The following is a 23,959-nucleotide window of genomic DNA, read 5'->3' as shown; positions in this document are numbered from 1 at the left end:
CATCGTCTCAACTCAATTGCCGATAGAATCAGACAACTACGACATACCTTTCAATGTTGAAACAAATTCCATTCTTTTCGGGCCATTCTTTATCCAGGAATCACAGGCTTTCCCTTAAACCCAAGCCGGCTAAGTGTTCCTTGAACACACTGGGTGGTAGGCCTTTCGTAAGCGGATCCGCAAGCATATCATTTGTCTTTATATGCTCGAGACTTATAGTGTGATTCTGGATTTTATCTTTCACAACATAATAATTTATCTCTATTGGATTGGTAGCATTACTCGACTTGTTGTTGTGAGTATAAAACACTGCGGGCTGATTATCGCAGTACATCTTTAGTGGTTTGTCGATACAATCCACTACTTTCAAGTCGGGTATAAATTTCTTTAACCATATCGCCTGCCCCGTGGCCTCATAACATGCTATAAATTCTGCATACATTGTGGATGATGCAACTATTAACTGTTTGGAACTTCTCCACGAAATATCCCCGCCTGCGAGAGTGAATACATATCCAGACGTGGATTTATCATCTTTATCTCCCGCAAAATCTGCATCTGAATACCCTTTTATCTCTAGGGAATCAGATCTTCTATATGTTAGCATAAGGTCTTTTGTGCCTTGCGCGTAACGCAAAGCTTTCTTTACCATTTTCCAGTGCTCTATGCCTGGATTTTCTTAATATCTACCGAGTACTCCGGTGATAAAAGCTAAGTCAGGGCGAGTGCACACTTGTGCATACTGTAGGCTTCCAACGGCCGAAGCATATGGAACCTCTTTCATTTGATCGATCTCGTATTGACTTTTGGGACATTGAAATTTCCCGAAACTGTCGCCCTTGACTATAGGAGCAGGTGTGGCGTTGCTCGCATGCATATTGTATTTCTTTAGAATCTTTTCTAAATATGCCTTTTGCGATAGTCCTAGAACCTCATTTTTCCTATCTCGGTGAATTTCTATGCCCAAGACATATGACGCTTCACCAAGATCTTTCATATCAAAATTTGAGGACAAAAACTTCTTTGTTTCTAGTAGTAGACTGACATCGCTGCTAGCAAGCAGGATATCATCCACATACAGAATTAGGAAAATATATTTCCCACTTTTAAACTTTGCATAAACGCAGTTGTCCTCAACATTCTCTTTAAACCCAAATTTCTTAATGGTCTTATTAAACTTTAGATACCACTGTCTAGAGGCTTGCTTTAATCCATAAATGCATTTCTTTAGGTGGCATCCCATGTTTTTCTTGTCTTCCATGATAAAACCCTTGGGTTGTTTCATGTAGACCTTTTCTTCTAAACCCCCATTTAGAAATGCCGTCTTTACATCCATCTGATGTAACTCTAAATCAAAGTGCACCACTAATGCCATTATTATCCTGAAGGAATCTTTGCATGAGACTGGTGAAAATGTCTCATTGTAATCTATTCCATCTCTTTGTGTAAATCCTCTTTGTGTATTATAAACTTTATAATCTTTTGGAATGGCTGACTTTTAAACTCTTCAAGACCTTCTAGGGGCCTCATTTTCTGACACGTTCTGTGTCTCTACATGTGGCGCCTGTTCGGGCTGCTGCAGCTCCCTTTCATGTGCAACAATGGGTTGAGTCGGCTCCTGAAGGATAGGTTCCGGACCTTCACTCATTGTTGCCATGTGTGGAGTCGCAACATGTGTCGGCACCACAATCTCAGGGATTGTCGGTGCGGCAACAACAGGTAGTGAAAAGAATGGCTCCTGAGTCATTGGATTAGGTGCATGCACCCTCTTCTCCTCAAGATCAACTTTCCGAGCTACCGTGCTCCCCCTCATCATTTCGTCCTCTAAGAAGACGGCGTGTCTCGTTTCCACAAACTTTGTGTATCTGTCTGGACAGTAGAAACGAAAACCTTTTGATCTTTCAGGGTAGCCAATGAAATGGCAACTTACTGTCTTGGTATCCAACTTTGCAATATTTGGGTTAAACACTTTGGCCTCAGCTGGGCTCCCCCACACCCGCAGGTGTTGTAGAGAGGGCACTCTTCCTGTCCACAGCTCGTACGGTGTTTTGGGCACCGACTTGCTTGGCACTCTATTGAGAATGTGAATGGCGGTTTTTAATGCCTCCATCCACAATCCCAATGGTAATGTGGAATAACTCATCATACTGCGCACCATATCCATAAGGGTACGGTTACGCCTTTCAGCTACTCCATTTTGCTAAGGCTCGCCCGGCATTGAATACCAGGCAACTATTCCAGTCTCTTGTAGAAATCTTGCAAAAGGTCCAGGGACTTGGCCATACGGGGTGTGCCGACTGTAGTACTACCCCCCCCCCCACCCCCACCCACGATCGGATCTTACTATCTTTATCTTTTTATCATGCTGATTTTCAACTTCAGCCTTGAATATTTTAAATTTATCCAATGCTTCTGACCTTTCTTTTATTGGATAAATGTAACCATAACGGGAGTAGTCGTCTGTGAATGTTATGAACGAGTTGTAACCATCCACACTGGAAATGGTCCACAAATGTCAGTGTGCATAATTTCGAGTGTGCTGGTGCTACGTATTGCACCATTTTTTATTTGTTTTACATACTTTCCTTTAATGCAATCTATGCATTGCTCTATTTCTGAGAACTCTAATGGAGGAAGAATTTCTGTTTTAACAAGTCTTTCTATTCTCCCCCTCGAAATATGGCCGAAACGACAGTGCCATAATTTCGATGATTCATTAGTCCTCTTTTTTTTTTGTACTTTCTCCGACGCGGCAACATGTTCATTCACTTTACACACATAATGTACTTTTTCACGTATGGATAATAAATAAAGCTCATTGTGAAGGAATGCAACACCCACACAATCATTATTAAACCATATGTCACACTTGCCATGTCCAAAATGACATTCATAATCAACTTTGTCCAAACTTGATACACTAATCAAGTTTTTGTGTAATGAAGGAACATAAAACACATCTCTAAGCTGGAAAGTTCCATAGCCCGCGTTGAACGGAATCCCTGTAAAGAATTTGCAACATGAACAGTTGCACCAAAGTCAATCCACCAAGTAGATTTCGAAAACTGTGTATACAAGGATTCATTTACAAAGGAAATTGAGTTTATACCATTCTTTGCCATGATTGACTTTAGCCATTCCGGGCAACTTTTCTTGTAATGCCCGGTCTTCTTGTAGTGGAGGCATGTGTCTTTGTCCACTGGAAGAGTCTTTTGTTGTTGTTGATATTGCATGGGAGCTTTACCATGTGGCTTTGAAGGAGAACTTTGATTGCCTTGAGCGAAGTTCTTTTTTTTATTATCCCTCACATAGTTCAGGGAACCACCATATGAGAATTTAATTTTATCCTCCTTTTGCACACACATGGCCATAGTCTTTTCAATATCTCACCGCTCTGGTTGCATATTGTAGTTGACAACAAAAGTGTCAAACTCTTTTGGCAATGAAGCCATAACGAGTTGAACAAGCATTGCAGGCTTAATCTCTAGATCAGCATCCATGGGCTTCAACTTAGAAGCCATGTTGCTCATCCTAAGAATATGCTCATCCTAACAAAAGTGTCAAACTCTTTATCTTTTCAAGATACTCCCCTACGGAAGCACACTCTGCAATTGAGCCCACAATAGCGTGCTCAATTGTGTTCTTTATGAAAGCCATGTACTTTTTATTGGCGGTAAGCCACTTTTTGTTCTCGAGGGTATATGACATCTCCAATTGAGCATACTCCCTCTTCTTTTTCTCCCAAGCACCATCGTCATCATATTTTGCATCCCTGACTGGCTCTGTAGGCTTTGGTGGCTGTGGAGTGTCAACCACCCAGTCCACCTCGGCACAAACAAAGGCCAGGTCCACTTTCTTTCTCCACTCAGTGTAGTTGTCACCCTTGAGGGTTGGTACGTCCTTGAGGCATCCCGCCAAGTATTACCCTCCTGAAACCACAATAACGTGAGAAGATAACAAACAATTGCATGCATTAATCCAACGTTGGTCAAAATTGATACATACAACTGTTTCTGCAATTTAATCTATATCACCGTTGGGCAGAAAATAGAATTAAATGCACACTTTAACCATTAATCATGATCATACTATTAATGACGTTGGTCAAGAAAAATAACATGATCACAATTAACATAAATCACTTTTAATCATGTTCTTTGCATATTTAAACAACACTTTTAAACTATTTGGAGCGGAAACTATGAACAAAAAAATTAGAACTTTATACTTTTCAGAAGCAATATTTTGCACTTTTCTATTTCCTAAAGCAAACATCTCGTTGGTTCAGTTTGAATAGGACAAAAATTAACCAAATTCAGCAAAAACTGAACTTAAAATAGTAAAACAAATGCTTCTGTAAAAAAAAATTGGACTTTCGGCCGCACGCGGCCCACTGGCCTGCTTCCGCGCGCGTGCTCACGGAGCCTTCTTTGGCCCACCACGCGCGTAGCGCAGCCTGCTCTGTACACCCGGCCGCGGCCCACGGCCTGCATGGCAGGGGTGGCCACGCCAGGCTCGTCCTCAGCCGTCCGATCGAATCGGACTGCTGGGAGCGAATCTCGGCCAGAACAAAAGCTGCCAGCCGAAATCCCCCCCAAAACCCTAAAATCTTTCTTTTCCCCCTCTGTCCGTCTCTGCTCTAGCGGCGCCCGAGCTTTTCGGCCCCGCCGGCGACGGCAAGCCGGCCCCGCCGGCTGTGCCTCTCCCCCACCCGCTTGCTCTTCTTTTCTTCACCCGGCAGCACGGTGGCGTGCGTAGCCGGCGGTGAAGTCTCTTTCCCAGCGTGGTGGCGTCGTCCCCGGCCTCTTGCCGGCGCGCGCGTGCACCCAAAGGTGCGCGCGTCGCCGTCAAGCGGTCGGCGGCGGCGCCCTTTCCCGGCGGCCGGCAACCTCGGGTAAGTACTTTAGGGTTAGGGTTTTCTTCACTGTTTTTCTTTCTTTTTCTTTCTTCTTTTCTACCCGAGCTACCTCTTTTTCTTGCTCTGATACCATTGAGAGCATCGTTTAGGTGTAGATCGATCGGTAGTCTAGGGTTTCTGTGATTCAAGTATAGAATTGATACTAGGATCTAGAGAGAGAGAGTGAGAAGAGGAATATGTACCTTCTCCCTGGGACGACGAGGAGCTCGACGGGGCGGCCATGGCGACGGTGAGAGAGCGACGGCGAGGGAGAGACGGCGGCGGTGGCGGAGCTTCCCGCCGCTGTCTGCGCAAAACCCTAGATCGGTAGGGAGTGTCGGTGGGGTCGGTGGCCAACGCAGCGAACCTCGTAGTGCGTGCCCCGACCCCCCATCTCTTTATATAACGCAACGCGACAGGGGCCCGCCAACCATATTGGGTTGGGCGCTGGTGCGTCAGATCTAGGCCCGATGGGCCGTTGGGCCCACACGGATGGGAGATCACTCTAACACTTCAGAGCTTTCAAAATCTGGATCTAAGTTTAAACATAAATTATCTATCAAAATTCAAGGAGGAACTTCCAAAAAACAGTGGTAATTGGCAAGGTTAGTGTCTGCCCACGTTGATTTAGGGTCAATTCGCTAGCACAATTTTTTGCCATGCCCCAGCACACCTCTCCCAGTTTTATTTAATAGAGGAACGACAAGCATTATTCATTCAAAAAGGTGGGAAAACATACATATCCCAAGGATCAAACAACCACACAGGTCTCCCAAAATCCAGATAAGTAGCTCAGTTAGCAAGCATATCAGCCTCCTTGTTGGCTTCTCGCCGTACATGGCCGAAGATGGTCTCCTGCACAATGTTTTTCTTTACCTCAACTTCACGCAGCACAATGCCATAAGGGTTCTTGAAATTTTTGTTATTTAGGTCATTCACAACTCCCAAGCAATCTGAAGCAATGGCCGCCAAACAATAGAGGTCAACTGCCGGTGAGAGAGCATCACTGCACGCCGAGGCTTCGAGTGTCGTCGTATCCGTTAGTCCATCAAAGACAACTGGCGAAGAACCATTTTCTTTAGGGTAAGAATGATCCTGACGCAGACCGACCCGAGTAGTCTAATAAAGCAAAAACATTGTTGCAAATTGAAATGCACTTGGGCTTGGTCACAGCTGCTGAAGTGGGTGGGATCCTAATTACGACTTGAGTTTATCCCATGCTATTTCAATTGGAAAACAGGCCTCAATTGACCCAATTATGAACCATGCAATTAGCATCAACAAGGGTGTGTTCTTATTTCTTCGATGGTACACATGTACGCAGAAGTATCTGTATCAGTATCATTTAATCTGAAAATGCTTTATGTATCGCGAATTTGCACTAAAACCACGACAAATATTTAGGAACGAAGGGAGTAGCTCACTTATTTTGATACAGCCTCGAAGAAACCAAGGAATTAAATTTTGCTAGTGGCATGGCATGCAGTCGACTGGCCGGAAGAGAAATCGTCGGACTGGCTTTGCCAACAATGCGAAGTTAGTTACACGGAAGTCCTGGAAATGTGAACAAACTCGTAGCCAGGCCCACCTCGTCAGAACCCCTCTTCTGCAATTTCCCTTCTTATACAGTGGATCGAGCCAGCTGCACGCAATTCTGCGCCCACGAGTTACAACCTGGTCTCCCATCTTTCCGCGACCCAAACTGATCCACGTGAACCCCTTCGCCGTGCTCCTGGATCCTGCCTTGCCTGATCGGCTGATCCGTGCGCCGGCGCCGGCCATGGACCCTCCCAAGAAGCAGCAGCCTACAGGCACATCAACAGCGTCGACCTCGACGCGGCCGGCGCCGGCAGCGGCGGCGAAGAAACCGACGACGCTCCTGGACGCGTACGAGGTGGAGCGCATCAGGCGGGAGCTCGAGAGCCTCCTCCTCAAGCAGAACAACGACTGCGATGGCGCCGCGGCCGAGATTCTCGGCCTCCACCGCCGCCGCAGCCATGGACACCACCACGGCAGCAGCAACAAGGCGAGCGCAAAGAACGCTAATGACCCCGCGCCGGGGCCAGCGCTTCCGGCCAAGAAGAAGCGATCGGGCGGCGGGGCGCGGCTGCTGCTGGGGAGACACGCGGCGGCGCTCTGCAGCGGGACCGCAGCCGTGCCGTCCTCCTCCGGCGCCTCCGCCGTGGCCAGCGGCCGCCGGAGACCGCGGCGCGCGGGCTACCGGGAGGTGGAGAAGGTGTAGCAGCATGCATGGGGTTAACGTCTACTTTTCGACGTTTTCGGCGTGCGCGGTTAGCGGGATTCGAATACGAGGGGCTCGACGAACGTGTAATTTGTGGTCTTCTTCGAATTATTGTGTTTCCGGTTACTCTTTTCGATCGTTTCTCTAGTAGAAGCTGCCACACTTTGGATCTTGTTTTCAAACGCAGATTTGTCTACCGATTTCTATTTGTGACATATCTATAGAGTACCAAATAAAATACAGATTGTGAAAGTATTTGAGATAAACAAACACGTGTAATTGCCAAGTGTTCAAATATTTTTGAAGATATTCATAGTGCAATTTTCGAAAATTTGACGTTTACATTCTTTCTCGTAGTATGCCAAAGCGGGTACAACTCCCGATGAGAATCATCTTGGATTACTGCGTCCTTGCAATGTGTGCTCTTTTTGCTTTGTGTGCCATCGTATCGTTTCTCTTTGGAGGGCTACATGAGTATAGAACCGTAGGGTCAACAGGGACAATTCAAAGGTGAATGCACACCTTTACAGCGCGAAGACTAGTTTCTAAAGTTTACAAAAGAAGAAGAAAAACATGAGAAACAATCGTTTTTGCACCTCGCAAGACAAACTTAGTGCTTTGAAAATTGTTCCAATTGTAAACCATTTCACTGCACAAAAATGTTAACATTATCATGTTTACTTTCTTTGATATTTGTAGACACTCAAAAGTATCTTTCCTTTTTTTAATTAAAAAAACTGTTCAGTGAGAGAGCCCGTTGCTCCGGGAGCCAATTTCGTTCCTGCCCACTCAACAGTAAAAACAAACTTCCAGCTCAAAAAAAAAACAAACAGTAAAAACAAACATGCAAGCCTTTCTTCAATTCCCCCCTGAACTTGATATACGGGGAGAATTCCAGAATGCCAAGTTCGCCATCTCTTTGTAAGATTTTAGCTCATGTCCCATTGCACGGCAACCGACAGTTCTCTTTTGGCGGAAATCTGTGACCTTGTGCAGTTGTACGTGCATCGCGGAGAGGAGCGCTGCCACAAGGATCCCTGTCCGAGCTGCTTCTCGAAGCAAAAGAAGGCGACAGAGATCGGAAACGGGCTCCCGAAGCAATGCCCCGAGTAGTAGCATTGAATTGCTGATGATTCCAGTGCGTATCGCGTTCAGGTGTCCGTATCACGGGTTAGGATCGTCCGGAGCCATCTGTCCGGACGTTCGCCACGAGCCGTGGGACTGTGGGAGAGGTTGTTGAATCGTCCAGCCGCGTTCCAGGGGGGAAATAGTGCCACGAACTTGCGATTAACAAGGCGCTTCCGAGCGTAGTCGCGTGATTGTGGAATCCGTTAATTGTGCATCCTGTCCGTGTGTTGCCACGATGTGTTCAGTCAGGAGTTCGTCGCGATCGTGACGTTTAAGCTGACGAATAAACATCTACTAAGAGAAAATTTACGGTACTCCGGTACTCCAAAAACGTACATGAGAGTATCAAAGGCATCAACGGCTGATATCAAAAGGGTACATTGGTCTTTTCACCCCTTAATCAAATAAATGGGATTATCACAGACCCAGACCGACCGATTAGGGACAGTGCTTTGCCTCCGCGTAGCCGCCGCCCCAGTCGGAGCGCCCCAGCCCTAGCGCCGCCGCCTCCCAATGCGCCGCCACCCATCCGCTTGACTGTGCGGCTCCAGCCCGAGCGCCGTCACGAACCCCCAGTGCGCCGCGCCGCCACCCCTCCGCCTGAATGCGCCGGCTCCAGCCCGACCGTCGCCGCCATTCCCAGCCGAGGCCCTCCATCCCTCAGCCGGCGCGGCCGCCCCTCGTCCCCTCCGCCAGCGCCTCGATTAGATCGGGGAAGGAAGACACGAATAACCATTTTTCTTTTTTTTCTTAATTGCAAATCAAAATCCCAAGGACCTCAGGTTCAAACATAATTACAAGTTTGCCATCCAATTCGGGGTACTCCCTGGTTTTTCCACCCAGTATTCCGTGGGATTGAGATGAAGTACCAAGCAATGATAGCTATTAGATCGGGACAAATAAACGGCTCATATTAAATCCGGGGTACCGTAAAAAAGCTATCTACTAAACTGGTTCGAACAAGCAGTAAAAGAGGAAGAGAGGACTCAACTTCAGTCTTCGTGTGCAAGCTTTCCTCAGGTCTTCGAACCAAGCAAGGTGTCGATCTGGCAGGTAAAAGGCCAACAACACGGAGACCTAAGCTCTGCATTCTTCTCTCTCCTGTGCTAGAAATAGAAATAGAATACACCGAGCGGTGTATCATGCATTTATGCACTGAAGGTGAAAACCGCCAACACAGGCACAGCTACAACGCCGAAGAACGGCTGTTCAGGAGCTCTGCATTCTCACTCCTGCGATTCCATGGCGTATTCAGGAGCTGCAGGATAGGATCAGCATCAGAATTCACAAAGATGAATTCCTGCCGATACAATACTACAAGTAGGCAGTGCTGTACAGGGTTGCAAAATATAGTTGGAAGAAAAGGCACAGCCTGAAGAAGGTCGAGACAAAACCAGGCGAGTGAAAAAGGGCATTTCTGCGAAAGGACTAATACTAGTCCGAATGAAAAAAAGAAATGAACATCATTTGAGGGAAAAACGATGCAAGGGGAAAATGATTATAGATCACACATCGCAAGTTCGCAACTGTAGGCAGCATCTGCAGAGTGTTTCTTCTGCACCATGTTACACAACATCAGCATCAAAACAGCGCCGCCCGAATGAAAGGGAGTACACAAGCAATTTACAATTTCATATGTGAGATCACGCAAGCCAGTTAGTTAACAAAAAAGAAAGATCACGCGAGGCCATTACAAACAACGAAGTAGAGAAAGCAAATTTATGGCATATTTCTTCTCGGTTCACATGAAGGTCTGCAAAAGAAACAGCAGACTTACAGAGGATTGCCCCAATCATAACTTCCAACTGAACAGTTAACAGGCAAATACCAGGAACCACTTAAGGCAACAGAATATCAGCCCCGATATATATTGTATATTATCTAAAGAAAAATGAGAGAAATAGGAAATCTGAATTCATCTGAACCAAAATAGCTCCACCTCATCACTCACAGGATTCTTCCCAGTCATCCACTTCAATGTCCGGCTGCAGCTTGCTCACAGATTGCCTAGCGCTTGTTTCTGCACTGGATCCAGCACCAGTACGAGGAGCGGAGGCGCTTGATCCAGCTTCACTGCGAGGAGGTGGCTTATGCTTGTTCGATGTCCCCAAGCTTGTGGCAGCATCAGACTCCAGAGCATTCCATCGATTCGTACCCATGACTTGAGAAGCAGTATCACCCCGCCTCCACACTGACCCTGGAGCTTGATCAAGCACACTTGTCCCTGGAGCTTGACCAAGCACAGTCCAGTCTCCAGATGGGTCGGGCTCTGAGGTAGAGGCTTTCTTCCATGGATTTGCACTTCCCTTTGCAGCCAACCCTCCATCTCTCTGTCCTGCAACCCATATATTGCCTGACGAGGAGGCCTGAGTGCTGCTGCTTGGGCAAAACATTGCAGCACCCTGGTAAGCAGAGCCATAATCTAGCCGCCTCAGCGCTGTCGCTGCTCTAGCTGGATCACTGAAGACTGCCAAGGCATTCTTGTCATTCAGCCAAACCAATTCACACTCCCCACCAAATCTCAAGACTAGAGAGCTAACATCAGCATCCCTTGGCAGGTCCAGCATTGCAACAACCAGCCTCGGATCCATGTCCACCAGGGGATCAAAGTAAGGATGTGAAGCTGAGACAGGGACACCAGGCTTCGAGCCAAGAACGCGAGCAGGCACCTTCGACTTGGGTGTGACATGGACAGTGACAAAACGCTTGGGCTCCCAACCAACCGCCTGAACAGAAAGCTTCCACCTATCTGCGATGAGCCTGATAGCATCCCTCTTATCCTTCACCATGTGACAGAAAACATGGACTTTGACATTATTTGAAGAATTGCCTCTTGTCTTCCCAAGCACAAGGAACTTGCACCTCTCCTCTATGGCCAGCACCCACTTTGGCTCGCGTCGGAAAAGATCAGAAAGCAAATCTGACGCACTTGTGTTCTCACCAAAATGTAATGCATCCAGATTGGGAGGGGTAATGTCAAATGCTTCAGCAAGGACCCTTTTTCTCTCCATTTTTGCACATTCCTCATCACAGGAAAGTTTCCTCTGCCCAAGAGGTACCCTCTTCCCAGTCGATTCCACTGGTTGGAGAGGCATTGATAGATTCTGTATGACGGAGATATCGAACATATTGTCACCACTGGAGGGTCCACCAGCACTGCAGGGCACAGTTGTAGAGATGCGACCACAGGAACAGGTAATAGTCACACGGAATTCACATCTCACGTCCGGGCAAGGTGATGATGGGTGGCATAGGGCAGTGCAAGTGTGCTTACATTCCCTCCTTGGAGCACCACATATTTGTAAACACGAAGCTTTGACCCCAGAGCTTGAACTAGCCTCTCCATTTGTAGGCGGCTGATCACAAGGGAAAGGATGGCAAGTCTTACCACAAGCATGGAGTCCACATTGACGGTTCTTTCCACAGGGCTGGTTGCATCTGATATCCTTTGACCCACAAGGAATGTTCCTTAACACCACATGTCCCCCAATGCATTCTCTCATCACTGGAACAACACAAGGTGGGCAGTCCCCGAAATGACATTGATGTGAAGCTGGATGTCCGCAAGGCTGGGGAACCAAGCACTGGTGTGGGCATGAAGGAGTTGGTGTGCCGCAAGGTTGCGGTGGTGGAATAGATGTCCTGCCACAGGCACAAGTGAGATCATTGAATATGGTCTCACGGCAAGGATCGCAGTGACCACTATGGCAGAGATGCTGGCATCCATGCTGTCCACACCGGAGCTTCTTGCCACAAGGTATCTGGCAGAAATGGGGATCCAGATTGTCACCTTCATGCTGAGCAAACGGCTTTGATAGCGGGCAACAGCACTCACTGCACCTGTGCCTCCCGCAGTTCTTCTTGCGGCCACAAGGCTTGTTGCAACGGAACTCTTCTTTCAAGACTTTGTAACACTCCACCATCTGTCCTGATGCGCCACATCGGCACCTCTGTTCAACACGCACAAAGCAGGGCGGGCACTCTCCCTCGTGACATGTAACCTTGCACCTATGCACCCCACATGGCAACATCTTGTCGCAAACCTTATCACAAGTGGGGATTGGGTCCAAGCAGCTCACCCGTTTCTCCTGCAGCTTTGTCTTGCCGCAATGACATGTTGTGACCTTCGCGGGCACAAGCTCGCAGTCTCCGCATGGCCCCGGGTGGCAAACATCCTGACAATCATGATTGCCACATGGCAGATGGTGGCCACAAACATCGCTGCATGAGAACACCCCATCCTTCTCCGACAGCTTCCCCTTCAGCACCATTTCGCCACACAACAACGTCTCTGTTTTCTTGCCACAAAAGCACTGTGCAGAGAAATTAACCTCACAGTCCCCGCACGGCCCAGTGTGGCAGATCTTCTCACAACGGTGCCTCCGGCAGGGGAGCAGCTGCTCGCATTGCTGCCCACACGTGACAGGCGTACTGCGGTCTGCGCACCTCCGTGTGATAGACTGCTTGCCACAAGGGCATGGCCGGGCCGGAGCAAACGCCTTGCAGGGTGGGCATGGACCAGGGTGGCACTGCAGGACACAGACGTGCGGGCACCTGGAGGCGACGTCTTCCATAGAGGCACCCTTGGCAGCAGGATCTGTTCTGTCGAGGGGCTTGGAGCAGGGCTCGCCACAGGAGTGCGGTGTGAGGAAGAGATCGTTTGGGGGATCACGCCGACGCCCACAGAAGCAGGTGTAGGCGATGTCGCGAGCGGGAACATCGTGCACGGATTGGCACCCAGGGCAGCGCCAGGAGGAGGCTGGGTCGGAGGCGTCGGAGACGGAGGCCGGGGAGCGCGCCCACTTGCGGATGCAAGGGAGGTGGAAGATGGAGAAGCAGCTGCCGCAGGACCACACGGGAGCCGACCTCCGCACCATGTCGTAGCAGATCATGCACTCCACCGCGCCCCGCGCCAGCTTGTCCTGGATCTCCTGCACCAGCTGCGGCACGGACCCGTTCCCCGCCGGGGCCGCAGGTGCGGGGGCATCTGCAGGCGCAGGCGCGTTCGCCGGCGCGGAAGGAGCCCTCTCCTGCGGCGGGCCGCGGCGGTAGTTGCCGTTGTTCTGATTCGGGCGACGCGGGCCGCGGCGGTGGCGCGAGCGGTTGTCCGAGGCAGGGGTGGGGAGGGGCAGGATCGGCGGGGCGGTGTTGTTAGGGTGGGGGGCGGCATAAGCGGGGATCTGACCGGGGGCGGCGGCGGCAGCGGCGGGGGTCATCGGCGCAGCGGATCGAGGCCGCCATACGCCACGGGAGGAAGCCGTGGCAGCGCCGCCGTTGCCGCGGCGTTGATCCGTTGAGGGCTGCATGCGGCGGCGGGGCGGGAGGGGTAAACCTAGGGTTGTTGTGTCCTCCGTTGGCGAGGTGGTGGTGGGGGGGAAACGGCGGCGGTGGAGACGAGTGGTGGGAATCAAGGGGTGGAAGGTCTGGGGTATTTGAGGGGTGAGAACTGACGAGAGAGAGCCTTGGAGACGACGGCAAATCGGCGATGGGGGCGATGATGCGTCGCGGAAGCCGGACGAGGGGGGATGCGGCTGGGTCGGTTCGCCAATTCGGGAGATGATTCGAGACTCGACACTCGAGAGTCGATGGGGGAGCTCGTGCGCGGTCGGGGTTGGGTTAGGTATTTAGGTCAAGTCGGTTCGCCTCGTTCTGACGTCACCACGTGTGTGTACTGGGACGAGAGCGTCAGTCAGTCAGTCTGTGTACCCATGAACGTTTTATTTCGAGTAAACAATCGGAGGAAATTTTAATTAGCTGGAGTCTGATAGGTATATATGAGCCTGTACAAATTTTTCGAATAAAATCAAAACCATGGTAACACGTTGTTGCTTGATGAAGGAACACGTTATCGAATTGAAAGCAGACAGCCAAACCGAATGAATTCGGTGAATATACGCATTTGTATTTCTGTAGCTGCTTTATTGGTGCCTTTTCGTGTTTCGGTATATTCTTCCTACGATGTGGACAGTGCGCGTTCGTTTAGCGGATGGATAGTCAAAAGATGGGAAAGGAAACTTGGGCGCCACGGTCCTAGCAAGGCACTAATCAATTCTTCTATCTCATTTCTTATCTTTTTTTCTTCTTCTGTTTTTCTAATGGGAATCGATTCTGATGGCAACAGCTGGAGCCTGGAGCACAACTCCACAAGAACCCCTATCAATGTGATATTTGCGGCAGGCCTGATTGGTGGACCTATGTTACATCAGGGTGAAGATTCTTTTTTCTCTAAGAATGCAAGCCGACATGTGCATCATCGATTAAAAAAAAAACAATCGCTAATACAACACCAAGATGAAAAAACAACGCCAACAAACGGCACAAGAAAAAACTACCGGATGACCCTACCTAGCTTGGACCTAGAAATTAGCCGCAACCACCGCAGAACATTAAGCCAAAAGGACGAAGAATTCCGAGGGATAAAAATAGACTGTCGAAAAATATATTCTTTGTCATTTTAGCATATTTTTTATTTACAATTTTTTTTATGAACTTATATTTTTTTCAACCTTTTCCTTTTCCTTTTCCATTTATTTTTTAAAAAGAAGGCACACTCACATGATTCGTGTGGCTTTGACCCCCCCCCCCCTTCTTGGCGCAGGCGACGATTGTCTCGCGAGCGGCGTGTCAATCTGTGCCACCCTCCCGGCGCCAAGCAACGACCAAGCGGGAACGAGCCGTGACGCTGGCACGAGGGGGCGAGCGCGATGGCGGAGCGACCGGATCCGGCCGTATGTGCACGTGGTGCCCTAGATCCAGGGCATATGATTGATCCGGTATTCCTCCGACAACAAGGTAGCCAAGCCACTGTAGGAGATTGGGCTGGCACGAGGAGAGGACAATGGCGGCTGCGTGAGGAGAGGAGGCGGCATGGGGGGAAGGGGAGGGGGCGGGAGAGACGAGGTAGGTGAGTGACGGAAAAGTGAGAGAGTGGGGAGAGGGAGACGGTAGGTGGGACCCATGCGCCGCGTGGTCGCCCACCAAAGAGGTAAGGAGAGATTTGGTGGGCATAAATGACTGACCGCTTGTTAGCGGTCACTTCCAACCAAGCTTTTATTGGCATTTCTATGGGTTTCAACTTTTGCTAATATTATTAATTGTAAAAAAAATATCACATCCATAAAACTTTTAATTGTAGCAAATTTGTGTACATAATCCAGGTATTGTCGTTATTGTTGTTGTTGTTATTATTATTATTATTATTATTATTATTATTATTATTATTATCAATTTATCATACCAACAGTTGGTTAAAACTTAAACAGGAAGAGGCAAACTACATCCCATATTCCCATATATCTCCAAACGGAGAAAGGAGAACATGGAGGATGGCAAATTGTACATGACAAAAACAAAACTTACAAGGCGACAAAAGCACCAGGATTATGTTTCTGCGATTAAAAAACTAACAGGGTTCTGCCAGGAACAAAATGTGTGTTCCCAACACAAATACTGAAGTAGCAGTATTTGAGGCAAACAAAAATGTATAAGCCGATAAAACAGTGTTGAGTACTTGAATTGCTGGTGGGTCTAGCAAATTTGAGGCCCAGTTCCTAGCAGCACTCTTGTTCTTGAACAAACGCTTTACAGCCTCTCACCTTGAACATTTAAGTTAGCCTAAGCTTCCTATATCACAAGATACTGTATTTGTCACATTATTGGACATGTGCGGTGTCAATATATTTTTTGGTTATAGAATCCTCACCGTCAGCTGATACCGATCTTCACCATTGAGCCCATAAAGCCCAGATGATTCTATATCATCCGAAAGAAAGAAGACAATTGCCCAACAATTTAACATTAATACACCGTACTAATTGATCTAAGGAATCTCCAGCCTTCTTACTCTGTGAACGAGCCTTCGACAGATTGGGCAGGTCTTGTTTTCATCTTCCATGATCCTGCAGAGATGATTTGATGAAAAGCAACAGATGATTCTTTAGTAAAACTCCACTTATACCACCCAAAATTCTGCATTTCTTGAGGTATTTTGTCTCACTAACTTGAAGCTAAGCTCCTCCAACAGAACTCATTGAGGTTATGAGTGATGCTTAACCAAAGATTAAGAACTTCAAGCTTGACAACTTATCAAACATTTTATATGTGTTCTCTAAAGTTAACCAGATCATGTGACTTTAAGCCCATAGTTAGCAAGACTTGTAAGTCAGAATTAATCTAAGCTGCACTAAATGGTCCCTAACTCCATGTGACAAACGTACCTCCTTGCACATGTAAAACAGGTAAAACCATGGCCACAAGGTATAAAGAAGCAACTCCGAGCTGCATCGTAGCAGATTTTGCACACACTCTCGCTGTACAAATCTTCCGCTGAGGCAGAGCACATGCTCGACTCAGGTTGCTCTTCCATTGCTCCGTAGCCCATGACCACCTTTTTGTTTGTTAGAATTGGTTCTGTTTCACTGCTACTTGTATGTTGATCCTGAACTGTTTCATGCTCTCCATCAGAACATTGTGAGAGTTGCTTCAGGAAGAAGTAAAAGACCGCCGCGATAACTCCTGCAGTTTGGAACAGAATGGAAACAGAATGAAAACAAAAATTAATTACAAAAGAATTTCATTAGCAGATGAGAAAATGAAAAACAGTTGATCAACAATGAAATACCTATTATAACAAAGTACTCGACCAACTGGGAAGCAAAGGAGAAGACCTCAACAATGAAGAGTTTCATAAGCACCTGAAAAATAATTTCGAACACACTTATTATTTTAATTTTATTCTAAGGGAGAAAAGGAGAGACAGTACCTTTTACTGGTAACAGTTACTTGCTAATGTTCCTGATTACTCAAAAAAGAGATCCAGTAGATGGCAGTGAAGCACTATGGACGGTAATATCAAGAATTCATTTCAAAGTGGCAGTCGGTAAGAGTAGTGTGCAAACATAACTAGAGGAGGAGGTCTTCAATTGCATGTAGCTATTATCTGAGTTGGTGATAGGTCCAAGCAGAGGAGCTACTACTAGTATCGTGAGGAACTAGTGAGATTTGGTTCTCTTTTACGGTCCTATCCTTTCAACTAGAAGTCTAGGGTGAGTGACTAGTTGTTGCTTGTAACAAACGTTGCAAAAGCTAACTACCATTCTTTCAAGTCTTGAGTGAGAAGAGGTTGCGTTTTGAATTAGTAGAGGAAACACCACCGGTGAAGTAATGTGCCAAAGTTGGCATGCTTTAAGCTACTGAAGACATTCCATACTTGCTGAAGTTGGCTCAAATAGAGGTGCTAAATAGAGCAAACAAACCAATAACAAAGCCAGCATGTTAAAAATCGATTCATATCAAACCAAATATGGGTAGAACCAAAAAAACAACCTCACAAGCACGCAGATACATGCCTAAAATATCGCAGGCTCTGAATCACAGATAAATGACCAATTATGTCCCAACCAAATATGTGTTAACCAGAATCATGAGTAAGTTCCGATAAGAAGTTTCAGACTGAGAGAAATGTTGTGAAATATATAGCTACATGATGAAAACTAGCATGATAGCATTATCATGCGACGTATGGTATGGCTGATATGAAAGCAGTGAAATGTTTGTGTGTCTTCAACAGCAAGAAGCCCCACATCGCCAGGCTGCTCGACAGCATCAGACCCAAGGCTCGACTGTGGGCTCAGGTGACACGGTCGCCATGGTCGGTCTTAAGTGTCACTATCAGCGATACTTAGCACTTAAGAGGCATGGTGCTTATACTGAGTGTGACCCATATTTGGGTTTGTAATTATTTTCTTCTATCTACCAATGCATAGACACTCAAAACCTTTTTGTATATTCTCAAAAACATTAGCATTAAATCTCACTAATTCAGAAGATGAGACTGCCGAAATAATTGATCTACACCATGGCATGTCAACCTCAATTGTCCAAATCCAAACCAACTGAACTGCAGAAGTAACGACAGAGAGAAGCATCTCGCTAACCCCCTTAGACAAGTAAATTAGTCAAGTGTTTGGTTAATAAACCCCAGCTTAGGTTGCCAAACGTTTTTTCAGCTAGGTCTCACACATCGTAGACACATGATGAAATGGGGAAAACAAGGAAGCAAAAACTTACATGCAAATGCCAGCAATCCTACTCGCTAAGGAAAACATTCAAATGGTGAAATGAAAGGAAGCAAAGCATCACCGGCAATCCCAACAAGATGCAGCGTCATCGTACCTGTTCCTCTCGGGGGCTCAGAGCATCACGGAGCATGACCTTGCTGCCAGTGACCTCTCAGGAAAGCTTCAGCACGGCATGTCTGATGTCAGTCAGGGCTTACCTCGACGTTCGAAGGCATTCATTATTGTTTGGGTCTGCATAAGTGGAGAATCAAATGCAATATGTATAGTAGCTTCTCATCCAACACCACAGCTGCCATGTCGTAGCCCGGGGCTTAGACACCGGGGATGCTAGGCACGCCCTTTCAGGTTCGGCATCGGGCGTTGGGGATCGCTCCGACGATCACCGGCGAGGCCAATGTCAAGCGCAAAGAGGCACAAGTCCGTTTACCCAGGTTCGGGCCACCCTGAGGTGTAAAACCCTACGTCCTGCTTCTGAGTTTGTATTAGCCAATGAACGAGTGCTTTACAGATTGCCGGGGGAGTCCCCGGGCGCTCTCTCCTTTTCTGCTAAGTGGCTACTTGCTATTTGTGGGCTAAAACTAGAAAGAACCCAACCCCCTTGACCGTTGGCGTTGGTCCTCCTTTTATACTCAAAAGAATACCACAGGTGCCTTGGTGCATGGGGGACAAGTGTCGAGCAAAGACCCTAGGCAGCTTCCCCTCGCTACGCTGGCATGCATGCATGGCACAAAGCATTGTACCTGGGGCGGTACGTGCCTTGGATTCATTGAGAGCCACTCACTGTGGGCTGACTTGACAAGGAACCACCCTTCTGTGGCGTTGCTCAGCGTCGGGGTGCTATAAAACCCCACCGCTGCGCTGAGGAGCAAACACTTAGCCCCCAATCCCGCTTCTTCGCCCCTGAATCCTGCTAACCACCGCCCGCATTCTTCATGGCGCCGACGGCTCCCAAGAGAGGGAAGGGTTCCAAAAGCTCTGCGGTCGACAAGGGTGAGAAAGCTTCCAAGAAGCCCTTGTCGGAGAAGGACCAGAAGAACCGTGAGATGAGGGCCACACGGGCCTTCTTCAAGCCCGGCTACAACGGCGAAGGGGTCGACAAGCTCCGGCACGCCGTCGCCACCTTGTTCAACGAGTACCGCGAAACGCTCATCTTCCCCGCCGGCGGCGACCACCAAGACAACGACTTCCGGGTGTTCGGCCGCTTCATCCTTGCTGGGTTCGTACCTCCGTACTCCCTCTTCGTCCATGCTCTCATGACGGCGTACCAGCTTAAGGTTGCACAGCTCCACCCCACTTCCCTCTTCCTTCTCGCCGTCTTCCAATTTCTGTGTGAGGGGTTTGTCGGGGTGATGCCATCGGTGGCGTTGTTCCGCCATTACTTCTACCCACGTGTCGAGCAGTCAGGAGCGATGTCGTCGGGGGTCTCGTTCCGCGCCCGCGACAAGACGAAGTCGGAGTTCATCGTGCGGAGCGAGAAAAAGATCAAGAAGGAGTGGCGCGAGAGCTGGTGTTGGGTTCGCGTGGATGAGACCGACGAGTTCATTCACGCGCCCACTCACCGGCAGCTGGCGGCACCGCTACAGCCGGGACGCGGAGCTCCTTCCCATCATCAAGAAGATCAAGGCCCTGCGGCTAGCGGGGCTCACCGATCTGGATGTGGCGCGCACCTACATCAGTCGGCGCATCGCGCCGCTGCAGCTGCGGTCCCGCCCCGCGTGGATGTACACGGGGCCCGGCGACTCCACTCGGCTAGATAGCGTGGGTGTGGCACCGGAGGTGATCCAGGAGTGGGTGAAGGGAATCACCGGCGAGGACGCTCCATTCGCGGAGCTGCCCCCGGGGGCACCATCCCTTCACGCCGGCGTCACAGGCCTCCACGACATCATCGGCAGCTACCCACCCTGCAACGAGTGGGGGCTGATGTCCGATCCCCCGGTCCCAGCCCCGAAGCCTCCGCCACCCGCAGCCCGTGGGAAGCAAGTGGCCGAGGAGAGCGATGGGGGATCGGATTCCAGCTGGCCCGGCAGCGAGTCCTCCGGCGACGAGGCTGGCGGCGTTGCCGGGGCCAGGACAGTCCTCCCCGAGGCGGAGGCGGAGGACGAGGACGACGTGCCGCTAGTGGGGCGACCAAGGGCGCCAGCGGCCGCAGCTTCCTCTGCAACGGCTGCGGGCGCCCCGGTGGTTGCCGCGGCAACTGGGGCTGCGGCAACTCCACGAGGGTCCGCGGCCCCGCCAAAGCGGGGAATCTTCACGGGTTACTCGCCCAGGCTCAACCCCCCAAGGTATGCTGATGGTTCCTCCCCCCTTCTATCTACGAGTTTGTGCTTGCCTTGATTCCTTTGTTTCTCCGTTGACGCCTTGCAGGGACAGCGCTCCGGCCGGAGCCGGCAACGGCACGACAGCGTCCTCCGCGGCCTTGGCTGCTCCTCCAGCTTCGTGCGCAGCGCTGGAGCTGGGAGGAGTAGCTACTGACCAGCTCGCTCTTCTCGCTGAGGCGAGCTTGGGCTGTCGCGAGCACCTCCTCGCGCTCTTTGTTGGCCCTCTCCCGCGCCGCGGCCAGCGAGTCTAGTATTTGCTGGTGCTCGGCGTGTTGGGCCTTCAGTTGCCGGTGGAGCCTGCCTCGGGGACGACCGGTGTTGCGGCCTCGTCCCTGGCCTGCCGAGCCAGGCGGGTCTCCTCCCTTAGCCAGGAGAGCTCCTGCCGCTCCCTTTCGACTTCCTGCCGCAATTCGCATAGCTGACCCTTCGCGAGCTCGTGGTGCTCCCTCACCTTGTTGAACGAGGTGACGAACGCTAATTGCTGCTCCTTGATGGCGTTGAGGAACTGGTGACCCTGATTGATGATACTTGGGTGCCAGGTGATTGGGTCCCAAGTCGCCCCGGCAAGGATGCCGAGGTCCAGGCTGGAAGTAGCGGTGGACGAGGACGAGACCCCCGCTGCCATGGTCTGGCCGGGGGGAGCATCGTCCCCTTGCAGGGGAGCTGCCTGCTGCTCCCTAGCCACGTCTTCCTCCACACCCGCGCCAGTGGGTTGCGGGTCTGCTTGGGGGGGGGGGGGGGGGCACGCCCCCGGCAGGAGTCGCCTCCTGCTAAGCGGCTGCGGGGTCCGCGCCTCTGGCCTCCGGGGCCGGGGATGCGCCGTCAAGCCCCACTCCAGTAGCGGCGGTGGATGACACCACCGTCGTATCTGGGGCGGCGAGGCTTGGCGCGGGAGCCACCTCCGGCTCGTCCCTCAGCTCTGCGTCCTCGACGTCGGAGGTGAGGTCGATCACGGTGTCGTCCGCCCCCGTGGCGGGCGCACCGGGACCTGCGACTAGAGCAGAATGAGTATCCCAAGCTAAGATGGGGTACGCCACGACGAGCGCAAGGGAGTTCTGGGTGATTACCTTGCGGGGTCGCCGTGCTTGTGGGGGGAGGCTAGTCCCCATCTGTCCCGGCTTCTGCTGCCGGACTGTCCCCAGCAGGCTAGGTCTCGCCTGCAAGCCAAGATAAACACACGGTTAAGGATCAGCGTGCAAAAGGAGCGTGTGCAATGGAACCAGGAGAGGGGACCGTACCTGCTGCGGGCTCCTCCTCTGGGACTGGGTCGGCGGCGGACGTAGTGGCGGTGTCGCTGACCCGCGTACTGGCACCGGCCTGGGTGCGCGGCTTCTTGCTAGGCTCGGCGGGTGCAGTGTCGGTTCTCCCCTCTTGCCGGCTCCGGCCGAAGCGCTGTCCCTGCAAGGCGTCAACGGAAAAACAAAGGAATCAAGGCAAGCACAAACTCGTAGATAGAAGGGGGGAGGAACCATCAGCTTACCTTGGGGGGTTGAGCCTGGGCGAGTAACCCGTGAAGATTCCCCGCTTTGGCGGGGCCGCGGACCCTCGTGGAGTTGCCGCAGCCCCAGTTGCCGCGGCAACCGCCGGGGCGCCCGCAGCCGTTGCAGAGGAAGCTGCGGCCGCCGGCGCCCTTGGTCGCCGCACTAGCGGCACGTCGTCCTCGCCCTCCGCCTCCGCATCGGGGAGGACTGTCCTGGCCCCGGCAACGCCGCCAGCCTCGTCGCCGGAGGACTCGCTGCCGGGCCAGCTGGAATCCGATCCCCCATCGCTCTCCTCGGCCACTTGCTTCCCACGGGCTGCGGGTGGCGGAGGCTTTGGGGCTGGGACCGGGGGATCGGACATCAGCCCCCACTCGTTGCAGGGTGGGTAGCTGCCGATGATGTCGTGGAGGCCCGTGACGCCGGCGTGAAGGGATGGTGCCCCCGGGGGCAGCTCCGCGAATGGAGCGTCCTCGCCGGTGATTCCCTTCACCCACTCCTGGATCACCTCCGGTGCCACACCCACGCTATCTAGCCGAGGGGAGTCGCCGGGCCCCGTGTACATCCACGCGGGGCGGGACCGCAGCTGCAGCGGCGTGATGCGCCGGCTGATGTAGGTGCGCGCCACATCAGATCGGTGAGGCCCGCTAGCCGCAGGGCCTTGATCTTCTTGATGATGGGAAGGAGCTCCGTGTCCCGGCTGTAGCGGTGCCGCCAGCTGCCGGTGAGTGGGCGCGTGAATGAACTCGTCGGTCTCATCCACGCGAACCCAACACCAGCTCCCGCGCCACTCCTTCTCGATCTTTTTCTCGCTCCGCACGATGAACTCCGACTTCGTCTTGTCGCGGGCGCGGAACGAGACCCCCGACGACATCGCTCCTGACTGTTCGACACGCGGGTAGAAGTAATGGCGGCACAACGCCACCGATGGCATCACCCCGAGAAACCCCTCACACAGAAATTGGAAGACGGCGAGAAGGAAGAGGGAAGTGGGGTGGAGCTGTGCGACCTTAAGCTGGTACGCCGTCATGAGAGCATGGACGAAGAGGGAGTACGGAGGTACGAACCCAGCAAGGATGAAGCGGCCGAACACCCGGAAGTCGTTGTCTTGGTGGTCGCCGCCGGCGGGGAAGATGAGCGTTTCGCGGTACTCGTTGAACAAGGTGGCGACGGCGTGCCGGAGCTTGTCGACCCCTTCGCCGTTGTAGCCGGGCTTGAAGAAGGCCCGTGTGGCCCTCATCTCACGGTTCTTCTGGTCCTTCTCCGACAAGGGCTTCTTGGAAGCTTTCTCGCCCTTGTCGACCGCAGAGCTTTTGGAACCCTTCCCTCTCTTGGGAGCCGTCGGCGCCATGAAGAATGCGGGCGGTGGTTAGCAGGATTCAGGGGCGAAGAAGAGGGATTGGGGGGCTAAGTGTTTGCTCCTCAGCGCAGCGGTGGGGTTTTATAGCACCCCGACGCTGAGCAACGGTCGCATCCGCACCCTACGGGTGCGCTGGGGATAACTACGCTTAAAGAGGGGGAATGCGGGACGTGGCCTTAACCACCCGCGATTAAGGGGAGGTTAGGGCGGAAATCTCGCCCCCACCACTCTGCCCGTAACGGCGGAGTCCTTGAAGTAACGCATAAACAGGAACCTGAAACGACTCGGGACCCACGCGTCGGATAAGGGTGTGCCCGGCAACCGACAAGGGTGAGTTCGCCCAGGAGCAGGCGTTGCCGGCCCACGTCCGTGGGCTACTGTCGCACCAGTGGCACCCGGGGTAACACCGTTGCTTAACGCGTGGGTAGTCTCACTTGCCCCCGGCAAGGGCAGCACC

At 51.1% G+C, this 23,959-nt stretch overlaps 2 protein-coding genes across 2 annotated transcripts; both read right to left on the bottom strand.

Annotated features, from left to right (window-relative positions):
* Positions 1 to 9,969: 9,969 nt before the first annotated feature.
* On the bottom strand, positions 9,970 to 13,860 carry LOC100843639 (NF-X1-type zinc finger protein NFXL1). The gene has a single exon (XM_003563949.4). The coding sequence runs from the start codon at positions 13,571 to 13,573 to the stop codon at positions 10,211 to 10,213; it is 3,363 nt and encodes a 1,120-aa protein (XP_003563997.1). The 5' UTR covers positions 13,574 to 13,860; the 3' UTR covers positions 9,970 to 10,210.
* A 1,767-nt stretch (positions 13,861 to 15,627) lies between these two features.
* On the bottom strand, positions 15,628 to 22,707 carry LOC104581593 (potassium/sodium hyperpolarization-activated cyclic nucleotide-gated channel 4). Its single transcript, XM_024458045.1, has 6 exons — positions 22,145 to 22,707; positions 21,903 to 22,062; positions 21,732 to 21,821; positions 16,888 to 16,960; positions 16,484 to 16,781; positions 15,628 to 16,165 (listed from the first exon to the last, which is right to left on the bottom strand). The coding sequence occupies exons 1-6, from the start codon at positions 22,705 to 22,707 to the stop codon at positions 16,087 to 16,089; spliced, it is 1,263 nt and encodes a 420-aa protein (XP_024313813.1). The 3' UTR covers positions 15,628 to 16,086.
* Positions 22,708 to 23,959: the final 1,252 nt, after the last annotated feature.

This window comes from Brachypodium distachyon, chromosome 1, assembly GCF_000005505.3.
Source record: "Brachypodium distachyon strain Bd21 chromosome 1, Brachypodium_distachyon_v3.0, whole genome shotgun sequence".
In the NCBI taxonomy this organism is placed as follows: Eukaryota; Viridiplantae; Streptophyta; class Magnoliopsida; order Poales; family Poaceae; genus Brachypodium; species Brachypodium distachyon.
The sequence above is the reverse complement of the archived record's forward strand: the minus strand, read 5'-3'. Positions and strand labels throughout refer to the sequence as shown.